This window comes from Penicillium griseofulvum (assembly GCF_001561935.1).
Source record: "Penicillium griseofulvum strain PG3 chromosome Unknown contig_6, whole genome shotgun sequence".
Classification (NCBI taxonomy): domain Eukaryota; kingdom Fungi; phylum Ascomycota; class Eurotiomycetes; order Eurotiales; family Aspergillaceae; genus Penicillium; species Penicillium griseofulvum.
Window position 1 is genome coordinate 2052592 of NW_024467419.1, and position 19105 is coordinate 2071696.

The 19105-nt window shown below is 45.5% G+C and overlaps 7 protein-coding genes across 7 annotated transcripts; 2 read left to right on the forward strand and 5 right to left on the reverse strand.

The window, feature by feature from the left end:
- Window positions 1-572: 572 nt before the first annotated feature.
- PGRI_078400 (putative GPI anchored protein) lies at window positions 573-1141 on the forward strand (the record flags this gene model as incomplete). The annotated part of the gene is made up of 3 exons (XM_040795554.1): window positions 573-713; window positions 765-847; window positions 898-1141. The coding sequence occupies 3 exons, from the start codon at window positions 573-575 to the stop codon at window positions 1139-1141; spliced, it is 468 nt and encodes a 155-aa protein (XP_040653231.1).
- A 1009-nt stretch (window positions 1142-2150) lies between these two features.
- On the forward strand, window positions 2151-2882 carry PGRI_078410 (uncharacterized protein; the record flags this gene model as incomplete). Its single annotated transcript, XM_040795555.1, has 1 exon — window positions 2151-2882. One exon carries the CDS (start codon window positions 2151-2153, stop codon window positions 2880-2882), a length of 732 nt encoding a protein of 243 aa, XP_040653232.1.
- Window positions 2883-3170: 288 nt separating this feature from the next.
- On the reverse strand, window positions 3171-4223 carry PGRI_078420 (sterol desaturase family protein; the record flags this gene model as incomplete). The annotated part of the gene is made up of 1 exon (XM_040795556.1): window positions 3171-4223. One exon carries the CDS (start codon window positions 4221-4223, stop codon window positions 3171-3173), a length of 1053 nt encoding a protein of 350 aa, XP_040653233.1.
- Window positions 4224-9149: 4926 nt separating this feature from the next.
- Window positions 9150-10208, reverse strand: PGRI_078430 (uncharacterized protein; the record flags this gene model as incomplete). Its single annotated transcript, XM_040795557.1, has 1 exon — window positions 9150-10208. The coding sequence occupies one exon, from the start codon at window positions 10206-10208 to the stop codon at window positions 9150-9152; it is 1059 nt and encodes a 352-aa protein (XP_040653234.1).
- Window positions 10209-10776: 568 nt separating this feature from the next.
- On the reverse strand, window positions 10777-13066 carry PGRI_078440 (putative acyl-CoA synthetase; the record flags this gene model as incomplete). The annotated part of the gene is made up of 4 exons (XM_040795558.1): window positions 10777-11225; window positions 11298-12173; window positions 12244-12639; window positions 12697-13066. The coding sequence occupies 4 exons, from the start codon at window positions 13064-13066 to the stop codon at window positions 10777-10779; spliced, it is 2091 nt and encodes a 696-aa protein (XP_040653235.1).
- Window positions 13067-13888: 822 nt separating this feature from the next.
- On the reverse strand, window positions 13889-14679 carry rasB (Ras small monomeric GTPase RasB; the record flags this gene model as incomplete). Its single annotated transcript, XM_040795559.1, has 2 exons — window positions 13889-14542; window positions 14602-14679. The coding sequence occupies 2 exons, from the start codon at window positions 14677-14679 to the stop codon at window positions 13889-13891; spliced, it is 732 nt and encodes a 243-aa protein (XP_040653236.1).
- A 2770-nt stretch (window positions 14680-17449) lies between these two features.
- Window positions 17450-18563, reverse strand: PGRI_078460 (uncharacterized protein; the record flags this gene model as incomplete). Its single annotated transcript, XM_040795560.1, has 2 exons — window positions 17450-18448; window positions 18504-18563. The coding sequence occupies 2 exons, from the start codon at window positions 18561-18563 to the stop codon at window positions 17450-17452; spliced, it is 1059 nt and encodes a 352-aa protein (XP_040653237.1).
- Window positions 18564-19105: the final 542 nt, after the last annotated feature.

Sequence of the window (19105 nt, forward strand, 5' to 3'; positions counted from 1 at the left end):
TACAACATACAACATAGGGATATATAAGATATTAAAAAATATATATATATCAAAGTCGATCAAAGAACCCAGAACTACAATGGCCAATGCCCAGAGAAATTGAACCAACCCTAGCGGTCCATTAGTACCTAATTGGGAAAAGATCCACAGAGCCACGCACCTCGAACCGGTTCCTGAGGACGTGTGTTTTAAGGAAAAGGTGGGTGTTAAAGGAGAAGTGACTTTGATGTTAATAGTAATTTAGCTATAACCTTAAGTACCTCTAGTTATGTCAATTTGTTTACTTTTTTTTCCAAGTTTTTATTGCCACTCTCTTGTCTACCCCTTTTCCCGTTTTTTTTTTTTTTTGGGGCGCTGGGCCCTGAGTGGCACGGGTACCTGAATCTCATTTAATTTACCATTATAAACACCCATTCCCCCCCCTTCTTCTCTCTTCACCCACGCTTACATTCTTTCAAATCCCCGGTTTTTCAACCGATTACATTCTTTTATAAATCCCCATTCATTCTTCTGCATATAACCTTATATATCTGAACCTTTTTTTTGGGACCATTCCAGTCAACTCTATCACAATGCGTTTCTCTATTGCCGCTCTCGCTCTTGCCGCCGGTGCCATGGCCAATGTTGTCACCGAGACCCTCACCGAGTACACCACCTACTGCCCTGAGGCCACCTCCATTGTGCACGGAAGCCACACCTACAGCATCTCCACCGTATGTGTCGTTTAATAAAATCCACCGTTGCGAATATTAACACCATTCTAGCCCGGTGTCATCACCATGTCCCACGGTCCCTACACCGTCACCCGTCCCCTTGTGACCTCCACCGTGACTGAGTGCAAGAGCTGGTAAGAATTTCTCGCTATCCAGTTCAATGAGTCCAATCTAACATTCTCAGCTCTTCCTCCATTCCTGCCTCCTCCACTCCCGTGGCCAGCAGCACTCCCCTCATCTCGGTCCCCGGTGTCACCTCCACCCCTCTGATCCCTGGCACCGCTTCCACCGGTGTTCCCAGCGCTCCTAGCGGACCCTCCACCGCTACCCCCTCCCAGCCCGCCTTCAACGCCGGTGCCATCAACGCCGCTACCGGTGCTGGTGCCGGTCTGGTTGCTGTCTTCGGTGCCGTTGCCCTCCTGCTGTAAAGCGGTTGAGTGTGTCAATAGGGCTATGAAGAGATACCATTGTGGTTGATGTTATCGCTTTGATGATATACGCACAATGCTATCGGGTGTTTGGCTACGGTTCTTCGGGTGTATATGTTTTGTCTACGTCTTAGATAATACATAATGAGCCCTCTTGGGTTAAATTTTTCATGTCTGCCTTTCTTGTGGAGCTTATATTCTGTTGGTTTTTGCGCATTATTCTCCTGGACATAACGCTTTTTATTATATTCACATCTGACTTCGATCAAGAATGATCTTTTACTTTCTACTTTTGCTTTGGACTCCAAATTCTCTACTTATATTTGTTTTTAACGTAGAGCTATCCATAGATACATGTTATTATCAACTGAGGTGCATTTTACGTGACATCGACTATCACTACTATTCTCACGCCAATGGAATCTTGATTAGGGCATAGGCATCTGATACTTGCCAAGGTTGATGTTGTAATGTCGCTAGGCTTTCCAGTTATTTGTCCTTCTCAATTGCTCTCGTTTGCCGTTTGTCGTTCACAGTTATGCACATCTATAAATTGATGCCACTCTGTCTGCACGACTACTCATCATCCCTCTCCATCTCTGTATCTTCCATCATCATCCTCTCTCCCAGTAGGAGACTTTGACCACTTTAGTTCATCATCAACCTGACGAAAAGGATGTCAGCTATTCTACAGGAAAACATCCAGGCTCCGCCCAGCCTCAAAGATCCCACCCATGCTAAACAGGTAAAGGTCTAGTTTTGCGGCTTATGTCAATTAATTACATCATGAGTCCGATGGCCTTGATACTACAACCACACTTGGGCAGCTTGTGCATGATGACAACGATGCTGATATACGTATGCGCTGTAGGATCTCCTCGACAGCAGCTCCTCTGAGTCGATTGCAACTCCTGCAACTAAAAAGCGCAAGAGGGGAGATAGATCTAGGGCCAAACACGCGAGGATGAGTTCCCCAATGGAGAGCCTGTCTCCGGGATCAATTCACTCCATGACACCGCAGACCTCCAAGTCTTCACGCAAGGCCGGGCACAAGTCCTCGCACAAGAAAGAGTTAAAGAGAGATAAAAGTGCGAGCAAGTCCAATATGTCGCTCGAAACTATACGATCCACACCTCCGGGGTCTACTTTACGCGAACTCACGCCCAAGTCTTCATCGGACCAGAAGCCTATGACGGACGCCGTTTCTACCAAGCCCATGAACCCCTTTGAACTACCGGACCTCCCGGGCCCAGAGTTCATTGTCCCTCGCGAGTTGGGGTTGGGTATATTTGACTGCTCGTCCGAGAAGGAGACTTCATACGAGCCAGTCTCCGAATACCCGATGCAGCACAACGAAGTTCCCACTCCATACACCCCGGGTCTACACGCGGTATCGCAGTACAATGAGCGCATCTGGAGCCAGTGTGAGAGCGCGAGTGACACCTTGTTGGCGCGCCAGATGTACGATGAGCTGTATGATATCTCGACTCGCATTGAAGATATTATGCGTGGGATTAGGGTAATGCTGGAGAATAAGGGGGCGATGGATGATTGTCATGAATATGATGGTTTTGGATGTCATTTTGATGGTTATGATTTTGAGCCTGAGTTCGCTGATGGGTTCATGGATGGTCCTGAGAACCCCTTCGAATTGAGCGATGGGGAAGGCAATGCACTTTTTGTGAGCTCTGATGAACGCACTTGCCCTGGTGATTCTGGTGGCGTACCTGAGGATGAATAGATGTACCTGTTTACCTTTTTCATTTTTTTTTACTTAACTACGATAGCTTGCTACACACATTGCAACATTTTTTTTTACTCATTGGCTTTCTCTATTGATTGTATTGGCTTTATTGGTCGGAGTCATAGGTTCATTTTCAATTCCAAAAGAATCAGATAATTTTTATCAGGAAAATCGGGTTTCCCTCTAAGCGAGGTGAAGCTCAGAGTGATAGCCCTGAAAGTCATGTTCATTTTCAACTCACATCTCATGAAAAGTATCTCATAACATAGCTCATTTACATACGCCTCAAAAAAGGGGCATAGTAACCCGGTTTGTATAATCAACATTCTCTTTCACGCTTTCGATGCGCTCATGGCAAGTGCCAAAAATCCTGTCCCAAAGACGAGTCTGCTTGCCATAGTTGTGGCTCTTTCTCCATCCATAGCGGTGATGTAGGTCATGATCTTCAATCACCAACTCAGCATCAAATATTTCCAGCAGCCAATTCACAGTAGAAGGTGCACCGCCATGAAGTCGAAGCCCACTATGACCAATGAACTCCGAGAACGCAATATATTGAAGGCAAATCCACCATCCGTAAAAACCCATTGGCAGCCCAATAATCTTCAACGTAGTATACGCAAGAAGTGGAATACCCGTAATATCCATAAATTCCTGCTCATGGTCGGCGTATGCAGAAAGCAAAGGGTTAGGATGCTTCGTCAGATGGTGCCTACGGTGGAACTTCCACAGAGGGCCCACCGAGTGCATCATACGGTGATACCAATAGAACCAGAAGTCGACTGTGATACTGTACAAGCCGATCTCTAAAGGGATCCACTTCCATTCCAGTGATGCCGGTGTCTCCCCTACCCGGAAGGTGAGAAATACAGCCATCACCATGCGCAGCGTTGAGGTAGATATAAGTTCTCGTATCGCCTTGCCAACCCCAACATCTGGGATCTCATCCCGAGGATGCTTGTCGCCATCCAAGAAGCCATAGACTTGACCTAGGCGGCGCATGATGTGCATTTCGTGGATGCCATTCAGTTTGAACGCACTAGAATACAACGCAAATGCGGCAATCGGATGCATGTTCAGGCCAGTGTATGCTGTGTAGACGTGGTGTAGTGCAAGTGGGATCGCGGCGTGTAGTAGAATCCACAAGTGGACGGTCCATTCTCGTATGGTAGGTATTTTATCTTTCTTGGAAAAGACTGGAACTTCGGCATCAAAGTCGATGAGATGCAAGCCAAGGAGCTCAATCATCCAGTGCGAGGAATTCCATTGAGATCGGTCATGGCGCCAGGTAGACACCATAGAGTCTGCCGGATTGCGCTTTATGGTTTGGGTAGACATACTTGGGCTTGGATTTGACCGATATACAAGATACTGAGCTATAGGCAGGTTTATACATTCTTATATACTTATACTGTTCAAACTTGGTATAGCCATGTGAAGTCATGATCGACAGACACAATCCTCAAATAGGGGACTTTGCCAGAACTCTATAATATTTTGAACAAATCATGATACATCCAGGGATTAGAAAGCCCTAAAAAAGAATGGAGTGCGAGGAGCTAAGGTCTTATAGCGCGGGGCAGTCTACCTCGGCCCCCGGATATGGAGAAGGGCAGTTCTTTTATCCGAGAATATGTCATTTTCTTGTTTAGACCGCTGATCTTGATTAATGCCCTATTGCAGGCCATTCTACCCAATATTTCCGTCAAATTTTACGTACTCGGGAAACTGCGGATGGTACATATAAAGAACTTTTTGGCATTTGTCTACCTCAAGCCAGAATTCTATCAGCGCTATCATTGTCCCTGCGGTATACATGTGTGCGTTCTTCATCAATTTTGAACGATTGGTGGATTATAGCTTAACTCAAATATACTAGAGACTTACAGTTGACTATAGTCACAAAATAGACCAGTGAAACGCCATAGGAAATCGTGATAATGACTATCGAGGTATAAGTGTCTAGCAGTGTCTCAAAGAGATTTGTCTCATACCTAAATTTATCTCGATCATCTTGGTCAGCTTGAAAGCCTGAAAATAGTGAAGAGCAAGGAAAATTGTGGCTATGAGATAAGTGATTCCAAGGACGATGACAGTCCCTGTTTGTAACGAGTTATACGGCTCGTGGAAATGCGATTCCTGGCCATCTGACAGCGGCATTCCTGGGGTAGTAGCCAGATCCATTGTATCTTATTGCGGATTTAAATCCATATTGACCTAGGATTTACTTCTATATTGTATCATTCCCTAAGTGTCATCATGCAAATGGCGAAGATCCCTCGAAGGTGTTCTTAACCGAGAATGACGTTCTGACGGCCTGGATCTTACGCTGTATGGGCGGCGAGATAGGGATAAGCCCAGAACGATTTGTAAGTCCTGATGTGTGTACCCTGTTAAATGGGTTACTAACACCGCTTTCTCTTTAGGTAGCTGCATCAATCGCTATGTCGCTCCGCAGTTCTTTTGAAGGTGACCTCTTGCCTGCCTCAACTAAGCATCCATACATTGGTAACGCGTTCGGCTGGGCCAATGTACTTGTTACCGCTGGCGAGGTAAATTCCAAGCCGCTCAGCTGGCTTGCACGGCGGGTCCGTCGCGCCATTAACGAGCAAGGTACATGTGCTCAACACGGGGCGTACTACGCCAAGATTCGCACTTCCGGAACTAGTCTGCCTATAAGTGTATTTGGGGATGGTGGCATGGCCCAAGTTGGCTTCTCCAACTGGTCAAAAGCTGGCTTGTTCAATTTGGACTTTTCCCCGGCTCGTCAGGGCCCCAGAAATGACAGTCTGCCCTGCAGGTCATCATATGTTCAGGAAAATCATGGCCCTGTGAAACCTGCACATGGTTTCTTTATCCTCGAGAAGGATGAGAAGGGGAGTTACGGTCACATGAAATAACTTTGTTGATTGTCTTGAAGGGTTATCGCTCACAGGATCCCGGCAACTGCCACCACGATCGATAGTGAGATTTCAGGATGGTCGAAAAATTATTGAAATTACTGATGCGCAGGCTCTTCCCGAAGACCCTGTTTCTGAATCTCCCCTTCAGGAATCAGGAGTTTGAATCGGATGATCTTCTCCTCTGGTCTCTGCTTTTGTTTTGCTTTATTTTCTGGAGTTGGGGGATTTTCTGGGCATATCAACACGAATTCGAACAGGGAGACAAAGTTGTTTCCATTAGTACAGAATGAAGTGTGTCATGACCTCTTCTTATTATTTCTTTCAGGGCTGCAAAGCTTACATTTTACCTGTAGATATCCCGTTCTCACTGTGATGTTTTGGAAGGATCAATAGAAACAACGTAACCGATCCCACAATCTTTTTACCAAGGGTCTGTAATTTTCGTAAAAGAAATAGTACTTAGTTCTTTAATTGGATTATTCCAACAAGATATCAAAAAGTTAGTAAGGGCCAATTATGTACAGACTATGTACAGAGCCTATCTAGAACAGTACACAAGCTGTAAGCAAGCTGCTTTTTTGTAAAAAGTGACAATATTATTTTAATATCTAAAGCCATTACTTCTTTTTTACGCCATATAAGCAGAGTCACCTGCCAGGTGGACATAATATATGGAGTTATTCTGCTGGCATAATATTATGTAATCTATGGGGCTAGCCCTGGAGCATTGATTTGAGCTATCATTCCTAAATACTTAAAATTTTGTAGATAGGGCGGCTGGCCTAATGGTAAGGCGTCTGATTTCGGCTGAGCTATGCTCAATAAGTTCTCAGAAGACTGCAGGTTCGATCCCTGCGTCGCTCATCTTTTTTTTCGATCAAGGTGGGATTTTGATCCGTAGGAGCTAAGATTCTTATAGTTAGACTAACTATGTAATAACTAAAGTAGTAAGTAACCCTTAAGGCATTATCAACGGCCAGCTATCCGGCCCAACGCACGGGATTAAGGGGCAAAAGCGAAGGGTCGAATACCTAGTACCTAACCTTGGAACTCATTCAACCATGTTTTAAACCTGGGTGCTGATTGGCTGCCGAAAAATATAAGTCGGTTTACCGCTTACGGGTAGCTCTTTTCTGCCACCCCACTCACTCCTTTTCTTATTCTTCTTTAGTTCCTTTTTCTTATTGAGCTTTTTTCGTCTATTCCGCTTTATATTTTAATATAATAATATAATAAATACTTTATCTATTTATACTCTGCTGATTTTCATATATCTATCTATAACTTTACGTAGCTAAGCTATAATAATTTATATTTTTCTTTCCGCCGCCCATGTGCCTACCGCGTCGATATAATAGAGCAGAGCGCTAGCGGCGTTCTATAAGAGCGTACGTAGGCCGCGTGCGGACTTCTCGCCTTTGTCTTAATGTAATAAACAAACTGGCTAAACCTCTGATGCCCTTTTCTCTCTTTTCTTTACCCAAAGGCCGGCCCTAGCTACTTGTATTGTGTGTGTATATATATATACTGGCTTGGGCAGATGTTTTTTTTTATGTATAAGTCAATGGTCAATGCGAGATTGAGAGTTGAGGACTTGGAAAAATTCAATGACACAGGAACTAGTTGGAATCCAAGTTACCCAACAGACAAACGAGATTCTGACTTACTTGTTCTCTCGTACGGAGTACACGACTTGAGATCAGCCAGGTCAACTGGGTTGCCTCGACAGATACAGCTAGCTAGTGGCAAAGATTCGGGGAAAAAAAAGGACTGAATGAAGAGATTTATGACGTTGTTAAAAAATGGGATGAAAGAAGGAAGATTAATAGGTTTGAACCAGAAGTGGAATATTAATTTGTTTGATCTAGTCTAGCGCTGTCAACTACTATTGTATAGGAACTTTGACACGAAAGCGGTGTGTAAAATTGGAAGGCGGCGTGGAACGCGGTCAAGCAGAGGAGCGGGTTCCAGCTCGGGGATATGTACTCGAAAAAACCTCCGACGTAACCGCCAAGCCACTCTGAAAGCGGTCAACATAATCATCATATCACTTCCTAATCAGTCGCAGCCGTATGTATTAAACTTGTAAGGTATCACCGATCATGCATTCAATGTTTCCCTATAGCTCTGTAGACTCTAAACTTTCTGCTATTACCATAAATGTTAAATTCTTACACGAAATATAGCATTTCCCGAAGTCAATCTCTTATATACAACCCTAGACCGTGTAAAATCTAGTTTCTATAGTCTAATTAGGGCAATTTCAAAGACCAGGGCGTCAACATATATCATTGATCTGTATATAATTGTAACGACGTGCATAAAATACGGCAGAAATCATAACGCTAGTAGACCCACTGTGGAGGTGGGTGAATCTTTCTAGGGTAGACTTGTAAGCCCGATCAGTCAAGTCACTATGTAGATGGCAGCTATAATGACTAAATAAACTAAATGATCAAATTATACTGGCCCTGTTCAAATAATACAGGGCGGCTGGCCTAATGGTAAGGCGTCTGATTTCGGCTGAGCTATGTATGCTCAATAAGGTCTCAGAAGACTGCAGGTTCGATCCCTGCGTCGCTCATTATTTTCTTTTTTAATTCCTATATATATATATGGTCTTTGCGGAGTGAAGTATATTATATATATACCAGTAGTAATTAGGACTAGTGTATTGAATACAACATATTCATTCTGCCGGGTGGGATATTCTGCCAGTCCTCAGCGAACAATTCTCACCGCATAGGTTCTATGGATTTGAGACCTTTGAGAGAGTCTAGTCACGATAGTCTCAAAATCAGAATTCATTGTGAATGGATACTATTAGAAGAAATAAGAGAGAGAAATGGATATTTTGTTTGACTAGCGGTCGGTCAGCAGTATAGTATACCTAGAAGGGACTGCAAAGATCGACAGTAACATGCATGTTGGATCTTTCAGATGTCACATTAATGCGCAAGCACCAGTGATACGTCCAGTTTAGGACATTATGGCCAATTACAATAGCCAAAGACTAAGTATGAATTTTCCTTTTAACACCATTAAGGTACTCCGTAGTCCTCAATGAGATCATAAAGATCTTCGTTCAACCTATGAGTCAACATTCGTGACTTATACTGCTTTAATCTTCCAATCTTGACCCAGTTTTGTTATTTCGCCTCTTTCTAATTCAAAAAATTCCTAGAAATAACAATATAGTATGTTAGGTTGGAACAGGGAAACTAGCATGTACACGCTATTACAATACTTATATCTCTTATACTTTCATTTATTAAGGATTCTTGAATTCATCTGTAGCAAGATAATATAGCCTAAGCCAAGTGTAGTCAAATAAACGCCTTATTGTATACCTAAATCAAAGTCAACAAAATAGTCCACAAGCACCAGCAGTCAAAGTACCAAATACACCAACAGGCGCCATGCCCTGAGCATAACCCAAAGCAAGCATCCCAGTAGTAACCCCAGTACAGCCAACATCACAAAACCAACTTGCTTTACACTTGACCTCAAAAGAAAGCTGCGACTGGATGGAATTGTCATGAGTAATAACAATCTGTCCACTCCTTGGATATTTATACCCAATCCAATACGTGGGAACTCCCCACTGCTGTGAGTACGTAGTCTGCTCATACCAAGACTTTGAAACCTGAGGACCAGCAGTACCATGCAAGAACTTAGCGACAGCGTCGCTACGAAACTTTGCATCGTTCTCCGTCCCGGCAAACATACAATTGTAAGATATGGTGCAGGAGTCAGAAATAGCAAAATCTGTTTTCTTGCATCCATTTCCCTCAATGGCATCATAAACGCTATGAAAGGCATCACTCGGGTTCATAAGTCTCAGTTGAGCCTTATACAAATTGGAATCGTCCACGTAGATTGCATCGGACGAGAGCGTTAGTGACGATGTCGTCTTCCCAGCTGGAGGAGCCGGCGCCGGAGCCGGTGCTGGAGCAGGACCCGGTCGAGTCTGGGTTTTGTGATCGCAGATATAGGCAGAAGCACATTCCGTGCCATCGTCGAGAATGTAGATACCGCGTTCGTGGTGACCGCGACATGAAAATCCATGAGGTTCAAAGGTGTGCCCCGCCATTCCGGCGAGTCTATCGTTTGAATCAGGGATTGCTGGGTTGATTGCGATGGTGAATTCGTCGCCATTGGGCATCTTGCGCTTCAGTCCCGTTGCTCGCCAGGGATAGGACCCATCCCAAGGGACATCAGTCATCATATCTGGAGTGACCCATTTCCCTCGTGTTCCTTGGAATGCCCATGGTGCATCGTGGTAATACATAATTTGGCGCGAGGTGGAATCGCCATTTGGCGGGTGGATACCGCAGTCTGCTAGGACGACGCGCTCTTCTGGGCGATATTCGGCCAGGGTAAAGGAGGCAAGAATGGTGATGAGAGTAATTATATGCATGTTGTAAACTAATTTTGAATGCTTGTGATATAGAAATTAGATGGCTATTGTTAAGATATTTATATAGGCAGCTCGGCATATTGAGAAACGAGCTGAACCATGCTGAGCTGCAGTCAGCGTCGAGCAGTTTGCAAATATCAAAGAATTAGGGTTATCGGCATCACCGAGGGAAATTATAAGCTAGCCTTCATGGCCAAATACTGGAATAAAAGACGAATTAACCTTCCACCTGCAAGCCCTATGGAATGGACGTATCAGCTCAGCTCGGAGACCCCGGACCTATACGGCCTTTCTGCATATTTGCTGCGGGTTGACATAACCGAGTAGATAATTTTTAATTCATTACAGCTCTGAGATTTTCTTGGGGGTGAATGGAATGCCCAGAAAATAAAACAACCCAGAAAATAAAACGTTTCGCCTGTATCTTGTTTGACTTTATATCCCTGAAATGAAAAAAAAAAAAAAAAAAAGACTTGGTAAGCGTGATGCTCCCACTTCAATTTGATATATCTGTTTCAACCCGAAATTTTCATTATCACAGATACTATATATATATGTATCTATGTATCTAAAGCTTCGTCTTCCCAACCCCATTTGACTTCTTCTTCTCAAAATACTCCTTAACCCTCTCCCTCGCAACAGAGACGACCTCCGCATCCTCAACAGTAGGTGGCACATTAACCTCTGCTCCATACTCCCCCTTTACCCCAAGCTCAACAAGCTCTCTAAGAACACGCCTAAGCGTCTTCCCACTCCGCGTCTTAGGAATCATCCCTCGGCCCTGTATAATCCCACCTAGCGACGCAATAGCCCCGATCTGCTCACGGACCAACGTATTAACTTCGGCAAATAACCGCGGACTCGGCGTTGCCGGAAGAGGTCCAGATTCTCCAGGGATGACGCCGGCTTTGGGCTGGATGAATGCGAAGGGAAGGTGGCCTTTAAGCGGGTCAGGGATGCCGACGACGCTTGCTTCGCTGATCGATGGATGCGAGAGGATGGCTTGTTCAATGGTTCCTGCAGAGAGGAGTTAGATCGTGACGTTGGAAAGCAAAAAAAAAAAAAAAAAAAAAAAAAGGATGTTCTTACCGGTACTGAACCGATGGGCGGCAACATTAATGATATCGTCACTCCGCGACATAACATGCACGTATCCATCCTTATCAATCATACCAGCATCCCCAGTATCAATCCAGCGGCCATTAAAACGCTTAAGATATCCACGGTAAAACCGCTCCTCGTCCTCGAAGAGGGTCGTGAATGCTGACGGGGCGAGTGGTGGTGCCATAACAATATTACCCATTGTGCCACGCGCGACTTCATTGCCTTCGTCATTGACAATGCGGACGTCAAATCCAGGCATGGGGAAGCCTGCTGCGCCGGGGCGGGGCGTGAGGGGCAAATGATCTGGCCCGGATGCCAGACCAGCAATGGCAGCACTCCCATTCAACGCAACACCCGTAATCGGGGATCCGGATTCAGATGACCACCAGTTGTCAATAACAAGCGCACCATCCGCTGCATATTTACCAAGCAGATCTTGGTATGAGTGGACAATACTCGGCTCGCTGCGCTCACCGGCAAGGAAAAGCGCACGGAGAGATTTCAATCCTCCACGCTTCCCGACCTCGCCAATAAGCTGGTCATGTGGGTCATCTTTCCGGATAGCTCGCATGGCAGTTGGTGCCGTAAAGAGCGCATTTACATTGTGTTTTTCGACAATGCGCCAGAATGTCCCTGCGTCCGGCGTTCCGACGGGCTTGCCTTCAAACAGCACGGTCGTAGCGCCGACTAGCAGCGGCGCATAGAGGATATATGAGTGTCCGACGACCCAGCCTAAGTCTGATGCGCAGAACATCGTATCACCGGGACCTTTTATCCCGAAGAGGGATTTTATGGATAGTTCCAGACCCACGGCGTGCCCGCCAGCTTCGCGGAGGACGCCTTTGGGGAGGCCAGTTGTTCCTATGAAAACATGTGAGTATGAACAGTACATGTCTCTCGGGAACTGGATTCACGTCTGAGATCTACTCACCACTTGTATAAATGATATAAAGGGCATCTGTACTCTTAACGGGGACAGGTCCAGCCTTGACTCCACGGAATCGTGCGCTCTTAACAAGTCTCTGCCAATTCCGCTGCCCCCCACGCTTATCGGGCTGATTCCAGCGCAATTGATCACGTTGCCAGACAATGATCCTACTCGGCTTGAAGCTGCTTGCATTGACGGCATCCTCGACGAGCGGTCGATAAGAAATAGCCCCCTTAGATCCCTCTATTCCACACGATGCTGTCATTATAGCTCTCGGGCGCGCGGCCTCGATACGCTGTGCTAGAGCTTGCGGGGCGAAGCCGCCAAAGACAGCGGCGTGGATTGCCCCTAAGCGGGTTATTGCCAGCGCGGCTATTAAGGCCGCAGGAATCATGGGCACTAGATGTGGTAAGTGATCAGCTTTGGGTGCTTCTAATTACTCAATGAAGTGCATACTGTAAATAATAACAACGTCGCCCTTCTGTATACCTTCCTCCCTAAGTACACCGGCAAGAACCTCAACCTCATCGAGTAGGCGGGCATAAGTATACTTCTCCGTTACACCGGTAACTGGTGATTCCCATACAATTGCAACATTGTCGCCATGGCCTGCGAGTACATGACGGTCTACACAATTGTAGGTTGTGGAGATCTCACCATCGGCGAACCACGACCAGTGTTCATGCTCGGTTCCACTTAGGGACTTTGTCTGCCGAGTTAGGGCACGTGAAGGTTTGCGGTGCCAGTGGAGTCTGGTCGCGTGATAGGACCAGAAGGTTTCTGGGTCAGTAAGGGAATGTGAGTGGGTAGTTAATTGATGGGACATGATAGAGAGTCAGATTCAAAGAAAAAGTTATAGAAGAAGCTAGCAAAGAGGTCAAATAAGCGTTTCTACCCGAGGTCTATACAACATACGGAGAGATGGAAAAGGAATTGCGGGGGAATAGGAGGAAAGAGGATCGGATGCAGCCGAGGTGAGTCTGTGCTTCTTTTTTTTTTTTCCTCCCCGCACTTTTTCTTTTAGGTACTCAACTTCAATGTTATACTCATACTAGGTAATAGTACAGTTCTGTCTTGTAAAAACCCCTTTATTGTCTATATCGCATAAATGGCTGAAAAATGAATCAAATAAAAACAAGCTCAGTCGTAGGGTATCATATCGAAATGCCTGCTAATGCGCGACTGCGATCTTCTGGCTTCTGGAAAATTTTTGGTTTCTTTCGTCCAAGACGTGTCCGAAAGATTCCGATCGCCACTTATCAAAGTAGAGATCGAAGAGAGACTATCAAGGGGAAGAAAAAGAAAAAAAAAAGAGTAAGGGGAGGTTGGGAAAATCTAGACAGCCAGTCTGCATGCCTTGGCGCATTTCCAAATAGCAAAACCAAAGCAAAAAAAAAAAAGAAAAAAAAAAAGAGATTTGCGCTCAAAGCCTGGCAGATACTGGCCTTCTCCCACGCCAGTTCTCAAGCTCTTCAAAATGCGAGCGTAAAAGATGTAGCATGGTAGGGACCACCGACGCCGAACGAGGTAACCAAAAGACAGAACCCTCCAGATGCACCCGGGACCAAAAGGAAGAGAAGAGAGAAGAAAAGGAAACAGCCATTATTTCAGTGAGCAACAAATTCAACTCCCGGACGGACCCGGCCGATCACAAGAGAGTACAGAGACGACTGCGATGTCGAGACCGGTCAGGACGGAAGGACTTGGGATATTCGGGGCCTGCGTCGCGATCGCGGTGGCCCGATCCAAAGCCTGTCGGACGACGGTCTCCGCCACGTCCACCTGTCATCTGTTGTCGCTGTTGGCGTAGCATGCGGACAACGTCATAAAAGGCCTTCTCCACGTTGATACAGTTCTTGGCGGAGGCTTCAACAAATTCACATCCCAGCTCCTTGGCCAATGCTTGGCCTTCCTGTGCTGAGACTGCACGCTCTACAGCCTTGTCACTCTTATTGCCAACTAGCATGACGGGGACGGGCATTGCGGGACCCGATGATGTGCTCATGGGCGAGTTCAAGTAGCTAGGACCGGAAGGCGAACCGGAGCTTGACGATTCTTTGACCATCTTGATTTGGTTGTAAAATTTTGTGATGCGGGAGAATGAGGCGCGCGATGTGATGCTGTACACCAGTACAAAACCTTCCCCATCCCGGATCCACTGGTCTCGTAGTGCGGTATATTCTTCCTGACCCGCTGTGTCCAGCACCTCGAGCATGCACGATTGTTGATCGATCACGACTTGTTTCCGATATGAATCTTCGATGGTTGGATCGTATGTTTCGACAAAATGATTAAGACACAGCTATAAAAGTATCCGCAGTTTTAGTGTGGTTCATGGTCCAGAGATATAGGTCAACCAACCTGAATGGTAAGGGCGGTCTTTCCAACACCTCCATCTCCCAACACCACCAGCTTGTACAACGTCATTTTTCCAGCCATGGCAACTGGAATTGAAAAATCAAGAAAAAAGATCAATTAACTTTGAGAAGTTAGTTTCATAACGACAGAACTTGCAAATGGACATACCCTATAATTATTTCAGGGGAAAGAGGGGGGGGGGAAAGGCAAGGAGGGGGGGAAAGGGTGAAGTGGCCCACGTTCCAGGCGGGGGCGAAAATAGAAAAGCGGGAGCTTCCGATTTCACAGCAATCCCCCAATTGTTTGCAAAGAAGAGAAGAAAGAGAAAAGGAATTAGAGATGGGAAGTTTGAGGGGGGGGGGGAAGAGGATTGTGCGAAGTCTTGGTCCGGGGGGCTGGAACGAAGTGGAGAGAGGGGTTCAAGACCGAATTTACAAAGAAGATAGAGAAAAAAAAAATATATATATATATATATATATAAGAAATATAGAAAAATATATAGAAAAATATAGAGAAAACATATAAAGAAATTTAAAGAAATATAACTCTACAAATTCGAGACGGTTTCGGGTATGAAAAAAAATAATAATAATGAGAAAAGAGAAATATAAATGTTATAACTTCGTGACAGCTCCATGAAGTCATACATTTTCTTACATTTAAAGGCTTTTCTTCTATTATATTTCACATAAAAAAAGTCCAGGTCCCGAAAGCTCCACTGTAAAAAGGAGAAGCGCACAGGGCACAGTGGATAGTCCCGGATACTAAAAGCTCAGAGCTCTTTTTGATTAACCGAGAATCTGTTCTTATATTTTCAATATCTCCCTGGACTATATTATATATTATATTATACTATATACTATACACTATATAATATAAAATATAAATTATATTGTACAAGGAGTAATGGAATTAAATTCCCTTGAGAGTTACTACGCCTACTTAGGTATAGTTTATAAGACCTTAGACAGTGTAATGGATTTGGGAACATCTAAAGGTTCAACGCCAACCTCGAACTAGTGTAGGATCGAGTCTTGGCCAGTATAGATTGGCTTATTCCCACGTTATACCCCTGTTATTTTATTTTCTCCTTTCAGACCTAATACCTAGCTAGGCAATAGGTTCATCTTTGTCCTATTACCGGTAAATGTCAGAGTCTAATGTCCACCGGAATGGTCCCAATAGATTCGAAAGTGGACAGCGGAAGGAGGTTCGGAAGGTGGATATGTATGGGCTCTTTCTTTTTTTACTGTGCTTTGTTTGGCCATTTCCAACCCCCTTTCAAACTCGGTCAATTTCCATAGTAGGCAATTGGTTGGGCATCAAACCCAATAGGGTCCGGGATGTCTCCGTTTCCCGTCCCAGTTCTGTGGCCGTGGGCCAGGGGGTTATCGGGGAAACTGTTTCTGTCCACTTTTTTTTTTTTTTTTTTTTTTGTTTTTCTTTTTTCTTTTGTTGAAATGGCCCCGGCCCCGACGGATCCCATTTCTTTCTTTTTTTCTTTTTTTGATCAGCTAATTTTTGAGACAGTGATGCCATATTTAATCTTTGTACGGAGTACCGAGTACAGAGTACGGAGTAGCTCCCAATATATTTAACTCTGGAGTAAACATTTAAAGAGAATTGGGCTTGTTTCATCCTCCTGTTCATACGGAAAGGCCCGGCCCAACAGAGTTACTCTTTAAGGGGGAGCTCTGCCCGCCAATAATGGTTTGATTGCAGCAGGGGTTGGCAGACGGCTCCTCCCGCTTGACCATACAACATACGGGGAACGATGAAATCCATCCCATTTAACGGTCCGCTATGGGATCCTAGGTCCTGTTCATATAGGCTACGGAGTACCGGTGGCGGGGCTCGGTATGCACCTGCCTTATACTGACGTGCAGGATGCAACGGCTCTTGTTCATGCCCCGTGAATCCGTGATGTCCTATGTGTTCGTGGATGCATCCATGTGTCAGCCTTCTTGTGATCGACAGAGCGGTTCCCAGTGGATTGGCCCTTGGAAAACTAACCGTTAGACACTGGAATTTTTCAAAAAGTATTCCTTATAGCTCAATCTTGGCTCGAGGGATCTGCATTATTGATGGCTTGGATACTGCTTAAGGGGTTTGTCCCTCGGGTATCTCCCCAGGATCACATGCTTATATGTTGTACAACATACACTGTAATTGCAGACTAAGTAGATGTCGATCTCACCGTGCTAAGCCACCGAAACATCCCTGATGATATTCTCCTAAAGCGCGTGGAAACACTAATGGGATCCTCCCATTACGCTATTAAATTCGACGGTGGGACTTCAATATCAGGTGAGGGTGTCAAAGCTCAATATGTAATAGTTATATGACTTTTTTTTTTTGTGGAGAGAGGGGAAGGATGCCATGTGGCCAAAATGCTTAAGCTGTAAGCATGATCTAATAGTACTGCAGCCCTACTCTTTAGGCTCAGCTGCACTAGAGCCTCAATAGTACTGGTATTTCTTTTTTCTTTTTTCTTTTTTTTTAGAAAAGTCCATATTCACATTTAATCTGCGATAGGGGCTACAGTTCTGTGAGATCCACAGAATCGGCATTGGTATGATATGACGCAGGGCAGGCTTGAACAATCTATTTGGAACACGGCTGGGTGTCTAAATCGCCTAATAAGGTTATCTTCTGTCGGGCTAGGATTATATTTGCCCTTTTCCTTGGAAGTTCATACTAATTCCTGGTATATGATGCCAGTGAGTGAGCTTTATGTTCACGGGTACTCCGTAGTGTCACTTAAGCTACTCCATAATTCATCTGTAGCCATTTTTATATTGTAATATCTAAATAAATTGTAACCTCCCAACATACAGGTTTACTGATCTAGTCACCCTCGCTGAATATCATTCAAGTAAGCCGTTACCCTCTCCACCAAAATCCGCCGCGGCTCCGCTTGATCGCTGTCACTCAGCGCATGCGATGCGTTAGGAATAACCATGCTCCTTGAATCCCAGATCTGCCGCCCACTCCCATCAGCAGCAATCTGCCACCTCTTCAAGAGAGCTTCTTTATTAACCCACGGCGGGACCGACTGATCCCTCCCAGAGTATAGCACCAGCATTTTCTGCTTCAGCAAACCCCTCTCCTGGATCATTCCAAATGTTCCGCGGAACTGCTCATCACTCAAATCAGAACTAAACAAATCGTCCTCAGACGGATTCTCTGGACTATCCGGGCTAACCAGACTCAAGAACCGCCGACTGCTAACCGGGGCAGAGGGTGGATATCCAATCCGCGATGTCACAGACAACGGCACAACCGTATCGACAAGATCGTGATCTTCGTACATCGCCCGACGTGCATCAGCAACAGCCTTGTTGTATATCGCACGCATCTTAGCCGGGCTATCACGCTCAGTGCCACACTTTACAACCCACAATATACCCTCGCGGTCAGAAACAGGCGCTTGCATAATTGCCCCATCAACTGGTACCCTCACAATTGGCTTCCAGTGGCGGTCAAAGACAGGGTGTGCCGGCCGTGGGTTGGGACAGTTGATATAGTGCATCACATCCTGGCTGCCCGTCGAATGACCCATGATGACCACTTTTCCGGTACCGAACTGTGGCTCCTTGTATCTGCGCACGTATGAGACGCACTGGGATAGCTCATCGATGTCTTTTCCTAGTCGTCCCATACCCCACCCTCCGCCGGCGCAGGATAGGATTAAGGAGAATACACTCCATTGGGATGGATCTAGCGCGCGGACTACGTCGTTTAGATAGTCGACTGAGCCGAGGCTGTCACCTAGTCCCCCGACGAAGATGAGTGTGTGTGGCTTGGGTACATAACTACGGGTGTATTCGAAGGCGACGAGGTTTTCAGTCTGTGAGGTGGCGTTAGCGGTGTGAATATCTTGACTGCGAGGTTGGGTGGTGTACGCAGTGATGTAGCACACCGGGCTGTCCCTGTGGTAGTGAGGTGAGGAGCTTGATTTGCATTATCGGGTGTTGCGTGCTGCAGGTGCAGGTCCTCAGGTGCAGATTGGGTTGACAATGTGCGTCAGATCAGATAAGAGGCCATCAGATAAGGAGATACCAGGTGCGGACTTATTCCGATACCGGCTTCGCGAAGGGCGGTAAGATCGGACGTTAGGGCTCGGATATATTACTAGCATGTATTATTGGTATTATATTAACAACTCCCGGCATCGGAATTTGACTTCATACTTCTCTCAAGTTGATCATCTCGGAAAGAAAGAGCCGAAAGGTATCTACCTTTATCCTTGGCATATAAGTACGATGAATTAACAGGATGCTGCCTTCATTCTGCACCAAGATGTACTGCAGGCTGGCGAGGTGGTTTAGCACGCGATGACTCTCATGAACGCTGCATGGTTTATCGACTAGCTCTTTGAAAGGCGCTCGGTACCGTCGTTGGTTCCAACGGAATCTTTCTGAGCGACGGCCAAAAGTAGCAAGTTGTGGCCACACGAGCTCTAATCAAAGATCCTAAGACATTGATCCTTGACAAAGCTGCAACT